The sequence below is a fragment of the Calonectris borealis genome, chromosome 21 (genome assembly GCF_964195595.1).
Source record: "Calonectris borealis chromosome 21, bCalBor7.hap1.2, whole genome shotgun sequence".
Lineage (NCBI taxonomy): Eukaryota > Metazoa > Chordata > Aves > Procellariiformes > Procellariidae > Calonectris > Calonectris borealis.
The window spans coordinates 4,881,748-4,895,215 of NC_134332.1; the positions used below are offsets into that span (position 1 = coordinate 4,881,748).

General features: G+C 43.9%; 1 protein-coding gene across 1 annotated transcript in view; it reads right to left on the reverse strand.

Annotated features, from left to right (window-relative positions):
• Positions 1-12,111, reverse strand: part of PAPPA (pappalysin 1) — a 179,479-nt gene extending 167,368 nt beyond the window's left edge. Inside the window, exon 1 of the mRNA XM_075170430.1 lies at positions 9,627-12,111. Coding sequence (XP_075026531.1) covers positions 9,627-10,023 — 397 coding nt within the window. The 5' untranslated portion in view covers positions 10,024-12,111. The remainder of the gene's footprint in view (positions 1-9,626) is intronic.
• Positions 12,112-13,468: the final 1,357 nt, after the last annotated feature.

Here is a 13,468-nt window from a genome sequence, read left to right on the forward strand (position 1 = left end):
GATATTAATTCCAGACCACCTCATTTTCTGCCATCTCCAAAGAGCTCATGTCACAAATGCCAGTCACCATGCATGTCACCCATCACCCATGCTGCCAGTGCTTTCAACAGTGTGACACCAGGTGAAAGACCTCATAACCACCATCAGCTCAGTACAATTACCCAGCGAAGAACCATCAGCAGGAATGGAAAGGAAACATCCTACAGGAATTAGCGTGTGTTGACTTCACATGGAGAACAACCCAGGGTGAGGAATAACTATCATCGCCCCTAAAAAAAAAAAAGAGTTTATCAAAAGGCCAAGCCTGCTGGGATCTGTTTCTAGCTCTGTCACCCACACATTGCCAAACCTTGGACAAATCAGAGCATCCCTCTGTTCCTCAGTTTCCCTGATTTTAAGGGCAATGTTCTCTCACGCCTGAGAAACTTATCGCCACCATCAGGAGGATGTTTTGAGGCAGTTATCAGGACTACAAAACCGCAATCTTACTGCAGTGATAAAGGAAAATAACAGTACTAGGACACATTAGAACAGAAGAAAAAAACCTACATTCAAAACTAAGTAACATTGGTAACAGTGAAGGCCTTTCCTTTCCCTTTCTTTCCCTGTCTTAAATAAAACAAACAAAATAATGGTGATAAGATCTCTTTCCTCAATCCAGTGGATGATCTTTGTGAGTATGCTTCCAACACTAACAGCAGAGAACAGGCAAGGAAGAAAACAAAGAAGGAAAGGAGCCTGCAGCTGATGCTCCGTGTCGGGAACAGGGCTGCTCTTCTCCCAATTCCATGACGACAGAACACTCCTGGGAATCAGATGAGGGAGGGGAAGATGGGTCAGAGGAGAGAAATCCATATGGGAAAGTGATTTAAAGCAAATAAAGAGACAATAAATTAGATAAGGAAAAGGAGGAAAAACACAGCAGAGGGGAGGAAGGAGAAGAGATAAAAGAGCCCTAAGTATCACTCAAAAGGAAGACTCAAGGAAAGCCTACCAGACCCCAGGAGTTAATCAGCAAAGAACAGAGTGGTTTTCTTCTCTAACACGGCAGTTCTTTTGCTTTCATGAGCCGGTATCATATCTCTCAGATGCTGCTTCACCAGGCCAATTCCAGATGCTTCTCAGTTTCACTTCACCCTCACTCCCTCATTGTGAGAACAACGGCTCGCTCCTTGTTTGTGTACCACTAGGATGGATATTAAACAGAACAATATCGATAATTCCTGGAAAATATGCATGAGCATATGCCTGACTGAGCACACAAACACACAGCCTGCTTACCCTCTGTTCCCACAGCGCTTCCAACATGAGTTGGCTGAAGCCACCAACCTGGTGGCCACCCTTGGTCCGCAAGGAGGGGACACCACTCTCCTGCGGCAAAAAGAAGATGAGAACTACAGAAAGTGCAGGGTTACCCACAGCACGTGCTTGATAGGGAGGAGGAAACCAGCAACTGTGCGGAACAGGAAAAAGGGAAAGACGGGGGAATCAAGGACACCAGATAGTAGAGAAAGAACCGAGACTATGATGGTGATAAGGGAGGGTGGAGAGATTGGACAGGAAAGTTACACACTTACATCACCCAGCAAAACAGAGAACTGGACAGCGTGTTTTGAATAAGTGCTCTTTTTAACGCTGAAAAAAAAAACAAAAAAAAAAATCAAAAAAACAAGAAGAGAAAGGTTGAAAGAGACAGAGGCCAAAGTGGGATTTGGAGTATAGCAAAACCAACTAAAATAAACATGTCCCCTTCCCCTGGCCAATTTCTCTGACGTTAGGGCTTCGCAATTTTTCTTCTCTTGTATCCAAAGCAAGAAAGGACAGCAAAATAAAGGATGTTAAAGCAAGGACTATGGAAGGGTCCGGGCTGTAGAAGAGAGATGCAGAAGACTCTCTGAAATCAGAGCCTAAGCCAGAGTCAGCCAAGGTCAGTAGTATTTTTTCACGATCTTGAAGAAGTTTAGGATCAAATCCATGCTGCCTGCATACATCTCACATCATGAATCCAGCCCCATTCTCACCAAGGCATAATCCGACTTGTATTTATATTTGTTCACAGTTTTAACTATGATACATACTGCACCCTCACCTGGTGCTGGCAACGTTATGGATGTTGAACAGTCCTCAACTAAGCAAATCGTTCTGATCACTATGAACAAGGATAGCAGAAAGCAGAATTCTGGGACAAGATATTCACTCTTGTTCTCTTTTTAACTTGCCTTTTTCAGTTCTGCTCTGCTCATGTTCAGAGTAAGAGTACTTTGACTTCATGGATGGCTTTGGGGAGACTAAACTTTATAATAGGCACTAATATCAAATCAAAGCAGTTTACAAGATCTGCCACTTGTGTCAGAATATGTAGGGAAATAAACAAGCTGTTCTTCCTTGATCATTGGAGTTTAAATGCTCTATTGATCTGGGAAAAAAAATCAAAGGTGCTTTGGAAATCGTGTGTGTATGTGCATGCATGCTCACAGCAGAGAAAATGAAAAGAAATGTAGGGACGAGTAGAAATTAGCAGAAGAACAATCAAGCATTTCTTCTCCACAGAAAGCTAAAATAAAACTAAGAATCATATCCAGATGTCAGCTACCCCAAGGAAGGGAAATTCCCATTGAGCAATGTAAGTATAAGGTCAGAAGAAAGGTACACCTTCATTTTTAGAAGTCTCATTTTTGGGAAAATAAACAAACAAAAAGGACAGCACAGTCAATTGTTCTGTGCCCAGAACCATGCATGAAGCAAATGCCCAGAACCTAGAAAAGAAATAGAAAAGTCCAATATATTTTGCATATTTGAAATAGAAAGAGTAATATATACTGATCATGTAAAGACAGTATTAGATGAAAAATTTGGTAGTATTAAAGAGGAGGTTAAATGAAGAAAAAGATCATATTAAAGCAGCTGGTATAGTTGAGAGAAAAACATAGAGGGTTTTGATCAAACAAGGCTTTTCTGATGCATTTTCAGAATAATCTGGAATACAAGATTTGAAGAAGTAAAAATGTAATAAAGCGAACACGTTCATTCTTACTATGACGGGATGTAGGAATTGCCACACAGACTAAGACCAGAGAAGGGTGGGAAATGTTTGATAAAATATTTTTCTCAGGAAAAAGGAAAATTAATCAAAACAGACTATCTGTGGGAAAGGATCAGTTTTGGCAAATATTCTAACTTAAAATTTCAATAGAAGTTTCGTAACTGTCAAAACACCTGATTCTTTTTTAACTTTCTGAAAATAAGAAAGCTGGTATCTTTTACCAGCAAATGTTTTTCTTTCTCATACTTAACACTTTTCTAAACCAATGCTTTGGATTTTAGGTACTTAAGATGTTGTCAATCTGTCCTTTTCTTTTCCTGTCTTACATTATAGTGGTGACTCTTGGTCTTAGCTAAAGATCTTTGGTTTGTAAGTAGAGCACTGGGAAATTTTCTGTGGCCTGTGCTATATCAGAACCTACAAAGTGGATATTCTGTGAATGTTTGGACTAATTATCTGCTGTTATATCCCTGACACTGCAGGGGACTGAATTTGGCAACCCAGGTGGTCCCTTCTCTGCTTCTGCTCCTATAATTTCTGTCAGAGAAAAGAAAAGAGGAGCTGAAAAAACAACGGCTAAAATTGGAAGCAAAACTATTATACGGGAACATTTCAGCTGACCCCAGCCATGGAAGGGTTTATTTTTGTTTTTTCAATATGTCTTTTTGAAAAAAGCCACTATATTTTGGCTCCTTTTTCTGGCTCAGGCCAGCATGAGCAATGAAAATCCAAGGTGAAAGCGCTCAGTTAATCCCGTGGTCTTGAGAGCTCCTAAAACCCATTGGTCCGGCAGTATTTTTGTGATAAAGCTGCTCAGGCAGGCGTCATGGCTGCACCTCTCTTGAGACAGACCTGAGGAGCTTGGCACCTATGTCCTGACGGAGCCAGGCCTGGGCTCCAAAGAAGTAATTTCTCCACCAAAAATCCCTGCTCCACCCAGCCGGCGTGCCCCTGCAGCATTTCACTGGGGTCGGGCCCCAGTGACCAGGGAGGTGCCCGCTGCGGTTCGTCTCTTTGCTGTTCGACGCGCCCGGCCAAGGATCTCTCCCGCCCTTGGCAAAGGCTAACAAACACACGAAGCTCGTGGAGCAGCATCAGCAAACTCCTGGGCCCGCTTTGAAAGCAGAGACCTTCCCGTTCTTCATGAGAAAGGTGAGTGGCACCTACCTTCATGGGAGGGTCTGGGTTAGGGTGCCTGGGGAGCCAGCGTCGCCCCTGCCAGCCGCTGCAGTGCTCAGTGAGACCTCTGGGATTTGGGGTTTCAGTGCATCCCTCACTATGCCACGTGTGGCTGGGGCTGACGGTGGGCGCCTCCGCCTCCACTCGGCGCGGACGTGGCCTCGGGACCCCCATGGCCATCTGCATCGCTCCCCTGGCGCCGTGTGGGGAGGCAACGTGGGGACCCGGAGAGCAGCTTCAACCTGATGCGATAACTTTCAGACATCTGAATCACCGACCAGGTCTGTCCTTCCGCGATGGCTTAGCGTGCGAAGGCTCTCCAAGGGCTTCTTCTCGCCCTCACCACTGAGGGCTGCCCGATGCAGCTCTGCTCTGCGCTTCTCCAGACGTCTCCGCGAATCCCTGAGGAGAGCCCCGCTCCCGCTCTCTCTCCAAACACCATCCTCGCAGCTTGCTTTCTGCCTCGCATGAGCTTTTCTAACTGAAACAGGCTAGTTTGAAATAAATCAGGCCAAAATGAAGCTTGGAGAGGAGAGGTCACCCTGGGACACATCTCCGTGCCTACAGGAGACAGCCATACATCATTTAGGAATCTAAATTTACCATCCTTCACACACACAGTCAAATTTCCCTCTTTCTTTTATTACCATTTTATTAATTAGAGCAGTCTACATGTAAGTGCTTTAGGGAAAAAAAAAAACCAAAACACAACTTTCTTCTAACTGTGCTGTTCCGACTCTAGTGTGTAGCTGGTCAAAAGAACGAGATTGGTTAAAATTGGAAATCTTATGGAAAGAAAAATTCTTTTTCTTTTCCAGTTTCTGACTCTTGTCCCGGCTTCTGCAGGCTGAAGGAAATGTGCTGTTCAAATGCAAATATTTAGTAAATGACAAGCTATGCTGTAATTTTTCAGTGGCCTATTAGTCAAGGCTTATCCAGATCCATAGTCATGCAGTGGCTAATCACTTGAACCCATCTACAGGGAAGCCCAAACCACACAGCTACCTGTAGCCTTCAGCAATGGTGTATTGGAGGCTTGTCACCCTGAAGGAGCATCTGGGCAGGTGTTCAAGCTCCTGTCACTTTGGTCCGGCTGTTACTCCACTCCGCCCATCATGCCCATCACCCTGGGACCTGGCACATGCCAGCGCTAATTAAACAACAAGCTTTACGTCTGACTTATTCTATAGTCCGTAATTCTACTACTTCATCACAGATCAAAACAAGAAAATTCATGCAATTAAAAGACAACAGCCTGTTGAAGATGAGAAAATGCTGCATTATCTATCTACCTATTATTTTAATGCCAGTGGAACTCAGAGTAAACTCTCTATTGAAAACGTCCTCAAGTTCCCAACACACCCACTACAAGGATCAGCGCTGGTGACAAGACCCAGCTCACCGATTCTACCTGAAGTGTATTAAATCAGTATCAGACTCCAAAACTTCAGAACGGAACCAAATTAACCCCCAAAAGTAAACATATACTCTTAAACCCTGTGGAGGGAACGGACCTACGCAGTGTCAATTACATATCTTTATAATTGCCCAATTATTGGACCCCGACACAGATGTTTCTCAGTCTCTTACATGCAAGAGATGTGGCTTTAAGTGAGCTCCACTGTGCTGATTTTGGCATTTCTTTGCCTTTGGATTCTGCTGCAGTTTTATGTTCATCAAGGACTGAAGTTGGGAAAACATAGGCACTCCCTTACATATGAAGCTTTATTAAGTTGGGATCATGCTCTCTGTTGGCAGGCAGAGGAATAGAGAGACAGAGGAGAATGAAACCAGGAAGGGAAAAAAAACCAAAACAAAACACAAATAACTTTCACTCTTCAGAGCAGGCACGCCTTCTTACTCCGGCTCCCGCTGCCGATCATTCATCCCGCTCCTCTCAGCTCCCAGCCAGTAAAGAGTCAACATCTCATTCCTATGAAAACATGAGCTATCCCGCTCCTGAGCCATACCAGAAAACACACTGACAGGGACTCAGGAGGATCCTGTTTCTTAGGGTAGAGTTGCATTTCCACAGTAGAACTGAAATATCTTTGATTACAACAGAAGCAAGGTCAACAGTGCTTTGAAGCGTCTTATTTTGCATGGCATGTGCATTACCTAACTTGACTACAGTCTGGACCTTAACTCCTTCATTCACAACTGGAGATGCACTCAAAGACTCTACAGGGGAAAGCGCACAAACTTGCATGATTAATACCATGTGCACATGTGTGTGCTTGTAAGAGGGATGTACTGTGCTGTGTGGTAGGTACGCACATCCAAGGAGTGTTTGTCCAAGAACTATGCGGCCCGGGAAGGGAGGCAAGTACGCACGAGCCGAGAGCTGCCTCCGCTGGAGAGCCGCACCGCGGGAGCCGCACAAACGAAGCACAGCCCAGCTCCAAAAACGCTTCTGAGCTTTTGCGTAACACAGATCAATGGGTCAGACTTCTAGTTTCCCAACAGCTTTCCCTGACAAATGCCAGAACAGATATCAGTGAAGTCAAATAGGGCAGCAATAACATCACTGCCAACCAGCGTGAAAATTGGCAGAGCCTGGCACCAAGGGCTGCCTATCATCAGAGACAGGACATGGCCCAGCACAATGACGAACCCACTTAACAGCGCTGTAAAATTAGCCATTTAGGAAAACAAATTGAATACTGCAGCAGAGGGTGACGTAAGGAGAGTTGGCTCCAGACAGAAACAGAAACTCCTGTAGCCTGGATTAGCAGAAGAGCTCCGTTATATCAGGGCTCAGGCGTAGAAGCTGATAACAACTTGGGTCCTACATGAGATTTTTAACAGACACAACAGGCTTCCCCTATAGGCACACATGTGGCTCCTATATGACGTGCAGTGATTACTACAGCATGGACGGATGGAAGGGGAGCAGTCAACACAAGCGGAGGGTGGGGGCAGAAAGTAGATGAAGATACAAGGAGGACTCTGAAAAAGAGGTGTCTTCCAGTCAATCCTGCCCTTTTCCTCAGGTCTGTACAATCACAAAGTTTCCCACTTTGCAACTGGGATGGAAGTTGGGGAGAAACTCACTTCTGGCTCTGTCAGCAAATTTGCCCCCCCCCAACACCCAGAAGGGCTCTTGATTTCAGTGGGGTCCTACAGATGCAACTTCAATCACAGAACAGGGCTCCCGAGTCTGTCACATCCCAAAACAGTGAAAATGAGAAAGCCAAGAGTTTTGGCAGCCAGAACCCTTGATTTCCTCATTGAGGGAAGCGTAATCTCTCCCTAAGCTTGCTGCAGGTCTGGGAGGCTGTGGTGTGCGGAGGATACTCCGAGTGAGTTCCTCTTGGACCTCTTCCAGGTGTTTACACACAGAGCCAAACCTGGCTCCTCTTCAAGAGTGCGTGCGAGGGGGGAGGGGGAGCTTAAAAATAAAATAAAAATCACAAAGTCCTCCCGAGCTGAGCTGCAAGCTCTGCGGTGCTAAACTGGGGCATTTCTTTTCATTTTTCACAGTGGAATGTTATTTCCATGCATAAAATGGGTCAAGTGTTTTATACAGGCAACAACCCAACCTCCCCCATCCAATTAAAGTATTTTACTACAAATGATCTTTGTGTGTGTTTGTCTAGGTTCCCTATTGTATGAATTAGAGATACTTGCACCAAAGACAGACACGGAGTCTTAGGTGTTGGATCAAACACATTAAAAAATACACTGACTGTGTTTTGCCACTGATGAGATCCCTGTAAACCCAAATTCTGCCTTTCCTAACTTGCAAGAAAAGCACTTTGGCGTTTAAGTTAGATTGGGAACCAGAAGAGTGGCGTATGAGAAAGCCAGGGGAAATAAAGCAAGTAATGATCTATTTCACCTATGAAATTGTTCATCCGCCTGTCCTACTAAAGGCAAAAGGGACCAGCCCATGCCCAGCACCTCCTGCCCACCCCGGCAGCCACACACCCCCCGTGTGCTCACAAGTGAGCAGAGCAGCTGGGATTGGGGAAAGTTAAGGAAATGCGCTGCTGAGTTCATCTTAGTTTTTGTTTTCCTTAGGACAACGCAACTTTCTTGCGAGACGAGAGACGCGCAGGTCAGGGATGGGGCAGCGGAGATGGAGAAAATCGCAGACGGGAGGGTGGCAGGGGAGAGGCGAGCTGGGCTGGCGCGGAGCAGCCGCGGTACCACCGGCACAAGCATCCGCTGCCTTCTGGTAGGAAGTGACTCCAGTTAAAGGGAACGGGGAAATCCTCCCTGTCTCTTTAAGGCATCCTAGGACATGGAAACTTTGTACTTTCAGGGAATCTCCTTGCCAAAAGAACTGTAAAACATGTCTTCCTCCACCCCCCCCCCCCGTTTCTCTTTCTGACTTGTTTTCTTCTTTTTTTAAGGGCATTTCCATTTTCTATGACTTCCTTCAGAGCAAAGATGGATGTGGCGACATTTATAAGTGTTTGTAACCCTCCGAAAAGTATCCGATTTCACGACAACTTCGCTGCACTTTATCACTAAAGCGGGGAGAGGGCGGGAGGTGGCGGGAGGGAGGGGGAGAGGGAGCGAACGCGGGGGAAAAGGACCCAAATTCATGATGGGCTCATAAAATTCAAATAAGAAAAGTGCAATATTCCTCATTATTGTTCAGCTCAGACAGCTTAGACTGGTAGCTGTTTTGAGTACTAAATGATTTTATAGGGCTATTTGACCTTACAATCATTTGTGTTACACTTGCCATTTCTAAGGGGAGACAAAAATACTCAACACATCCTCTGGCTGCAGTGCTATTCCCAGCCCTAGCTGAGTGTCGAGGGGTTGGGAACTTTATAAACTCATTTGATTCATTTGAGGTTTCACAATAGCCAAAAGTTCCTTTATAGCTTTTTGGAAACCACATGCTAACACTGCATCTAAAAAGGTAACAGTGAAGTACACTAAAAAGCTAATAAAACTAAGGAAATTGTATAGGGACCTTAGATATGCATTTCTTTGCAGCCACACACTACACACATACATTTCTTTTCATACATACATACAAGCTACTCTCAAATGCTCTATTTACAGTTTTCCAACCTGAAAATCAGGTAAAAACCCACCGTAAGAGCTCTGTCTCCTATCTGCATCTTAATCCGTACACACAGAAATAAAGAAACTACCCAGGATCCTGCCATTTCCCCATGCAAAAGTTTACATAACTTTTTCTGCGAGCATATACTTTCAGACAGTTTGCTGAGCTCCGGTTTTTCACCAAATATATATATAATAAACGCACCCGAGCGTGTTTACACATGCACTCCCATACATATGTATGTCGCAAGGCACACACGCACATTTAAATGTACACACACATATACTATACACACGCACGCCTACAGCTGGCTGTTCTGCCGGCTCCCGAAACGTAAAAGGGATGCTGCAGCCACAGGCACGACGAACTACCTACCTGCAATGACAGCCGGAGATCTCTGTCCTCCTTCAGCTTTCAGCCACACTTGCAAAGTGAAGGCATCTCGGGGCAGCTCAATATCTGCCTTCAGCCGCAGCTGATCACCTTGTCCACTGAAATAGAGCGCCCTGCTCGGGGTAAGGGACTCCTCTTCGTCCTTTACCTCCCGCTGTTGCCTCCTGCGGGGGACATGCCCAGGCTCCAGCCCAGCAGTGGAGCGCCTTCCTCGGGCTAACCTGGTGGCACAGGTGCCCGGGGCAGTGTAGCGGAGCTGGCGGCTGTGCCTGGTGTCCCTTCTTGCCCTGCGGGAGCGCTCGTCCATCCCACATTCGGGTCCACTGGCTAGGGCTGTACAGAGAAGCGCAAGAGGCAGCAGCAAACTCCAGAGCTGCATTTCCAATCTTCCCCCCCCTTCTCCCCTGCAAATCCTCCCGATCTGCCAGCTTTGGGCTCCTCCTTGCCTTGACTTTCTTCTCTTGTTCACCCTTCTTGGTATTTGCTCTTTTTATAACCCTTCTCAGTTGCTTTTTCTTTTCTTTTTTTCTTTTTCTTTCTTTCTTTTTCCTGCTTATAGATTTTTTTTTTCCTTAAAACAAATAAAAATACAATAAATCAAAACTCCTTCTTGGTTGAAATGTATTTCTCTGTTCTTCCTCCTCTATCTGTCTTCTCCTCTATTCCTCCACAGCTGGAATTCCTCTCTCTTCTTTTCTCTGCTGGATTTTCTTCCCTTTATTTTTTTCTTCTTAAAAAAAACACACACACACTCTCACACACACACAAAACAAAACAAAAAAACAAAACACCCCCCCAGCTTTCTCCAAGACTCGGACCCACTGATTTCCCTCCCCCCAAAAGATGCTCTAATCTATTTATTTTTTTGGCCTCCTTTATAACATAAGCCACAACCCCCTCCTTCCCCCCAGCCTCCCCCCCTCCCTTCTTCTCCACAAAATGAAAGAAAAGAGAAAAAGCCCCTCAGAAGATGAGTAAACAAGAATATGCTAATCTACTCTAGGGTGCTCCACCTTCCCAATTGAATGATTCCCATTAAAACTGCAGGGATCATGACTAATCAATCAGCTTGAAGGAGCAGATAGCTCCAGAGGTTCAAACACTTTTGCTGTTTTCTTTTTCCCCCCTTCTTTTCCTCTCTTCCTCTTTCCCCCTATCACTTTCCCCCCTCTTATTTATTTTTTAAAGAAGACAATCAAGATGAATGGATCAATGTGACAAAAATCCTGCACCCCCCTTTTTGCAATCTCCCCAGCTTTCTTTCTCAGTCCAGTCCAAAACACACATTCCTATTTTTTTTTCTTGGCAAAAGAGAAAGCTATTTCTCCTCTCAGACTCCCCGTTGCACTTTGCTGGTAAACCTTATGCTCCTCTGCAGCACATAAAGAGTCTTGAAACTTGAGTCTCAGATATTTTTTTAATTGCTTTCTTTCTTTCTCTCTTTTTCACTCTCTCTCTTTTTTTTCTAATTCTTTCTTTTCCTCTTATTATTTTCTTAAAGTTATGCAATCAGCCAGGCTCCCCCTTTTGTGGTCCCCCTCAGTGCAGTTGTGTGCAGCTAATCCAAATGTTGCATCAAAGGTCCCCATCGAATCATCAGGAGCTAAAAGGAGAGAAGCTTTTTGAAGAGCATTTGCCTTCCAGAAGCTGTAGCAACAGAGCAGGATTTGGCTTTTGAATGCTCCAAAGACTCCTGTTTTTTTTGAAATAATAATAAAAAAAAATTACTAATTTTATTGGTGGGTTGAGTCAAAAAATCCTCTCTCAATATTGCTAATTTTTCAGTCTAAGGAATTCAGCTCCCCTGGTTTCCTTGGCTTAGTTGTAGCCACAGGTAAGATTCTGGCTGCTTGCTGGTTTGTAGATCTCTGTTTCTGAGCTGGGACGTTTCTTTTTTTTCTCCTTTTTTTTTTTTTTGAAATTTTTTTTTCACTCTTGAAAGATCTCAAAAGCTCCCCCTGATGGCAACAAAAAGGATTTTGCTAAGTACTTAATAAGTGGAAATGACTTAGCAGTAGCACACTCTGAATCTACGGGCCACTATTCCACTCAGAAGAAGTCCAGCAGAACCAAGCTAAATCGCACCAAATTCAGTCACAAACCCAGTAACCCACATCATCCTCTTCTTTGATCTCAAAATTAACGATTGCCACACCCTACTTTCCTATGAACTTTTAACAGCAAACATGCAAGGGAATTTTCCTGGGACTGTAATCTTTCTGCTTTTGCAGATTACCCTATTAGTATGAGTTTGTTATGGCTACTTACACTTAAAATATATGTGATAAAATTAATAAAAGTAATTTTTTCAATGAGAAAGAGTCGTTGCATGTTTGCAAGGCTTCCGAGAGATGTTTTTTCAGTTCCTTACTAATTTGCAAACACTCAAGAAGGTAAAATTGGCATTTTCAGAGATGTTGGATATATTCACAAAGTCCCACCAGAAGTCAACAAGAACTACAGCCGACCAGCCCCTCCCTACAGACCTTCCCTCCACAACAGCTCTCCTTACCAGAAAGACACAAAATACTGGCAACACCTACAAAGGTTTTAACAGAAGACCTCAAAGAAATTAAGCCTCTCAACAACCAAGAGGAAATTGTTAGCTAGGAAACAAACTATAGCATGGTATAAACTCCCATAAATGTTCCGAAGAACTCAGAGGGATGCAAAAAAGACACTTATGCGTACGTGCCTGCTCGGCAGAAACAATTTAAGATCAGAGCTTAAGTACTGCACTTTACTATTCTAATTTAACACATAGAGGACAGTGCAAATCAAACAAAAATTCAAAAATTTAAAGTGAACCTGTTCAACTTCAAATAAGAGCTAAACCAGGAAGAGTCCTGCTGCCAGGGACACTGCTTTCTCCACTTGACAATTCCCCTGAAGTCCCCGGGAGCTTTGCCCACGTGCAGTCTGGAAGAGCAGGCTGCTTTAACTTAAATAATGCAGGTTCCAGTTTTTCCAGTGGAAAAAGCTAATTCTGTGAAGTCACAATGTTTCTTAGGGACACCATGATTTGGCTGAAATCATCAAACAAAATTACTGAAACATTTGAATTTGATGGCACCATTTCATTTTGAACATATTTGACCTTCTATCTCTTACAATATTACTGGGAAAAGAAAGGGCTTCACTGTGACCAAAACACACCACTTCAATGCATCAGACTGCAATTCCAGTTACAAATTCTGGGGTATTCTTGCTACAAAGGAAAGGCCCAAAGCTCAGCTTTCTGTACTCACGGAAGACAGAAGAAAGTATGAAAAGATAGAATTTACCTCTAGAGCACGAATTTCATGTTTAATCAGTTTTATTTCTAAAACATAGCAAAAGCATAAAGAAAATGTCATACATAAACTCTTGAGTCCCGAGTGATAAAGAACAGAGAGTGGAAGAGATGTGATTTTAGGAATAGTGAGTAAATCTGGGATTCCTTAAGTCTGTGGGTCAGATCTAACTTCCCTGACAACAGATGAAATTCTACCCTGCACAGATGGACATTTATTCTCTGCTTAAGCCAGTACTTAAGTGATGTACGGGCCTTCTGGCAGGGGGGTTTCTACCCAAGGAGAATAATCCTCCTGTTGAACTCGAGTGGAGTATTCTCCTAAGTAAAGGGAGCAGGATATTGTCCTGCATCTAGAGGTATTTTCACAAGAAAAAGGAAAAAGCACCAAACCCTAGATACACATACAGAGACAAAAATTAAAATAGATATTTATGATGTTATGCCAAAAAAATAGCATTGAGCTACATGCTGTATGCAGTCATTATAAGTAGAAATACTCAGCAGGAATCTTAGCTGAAGCTGCCAATAT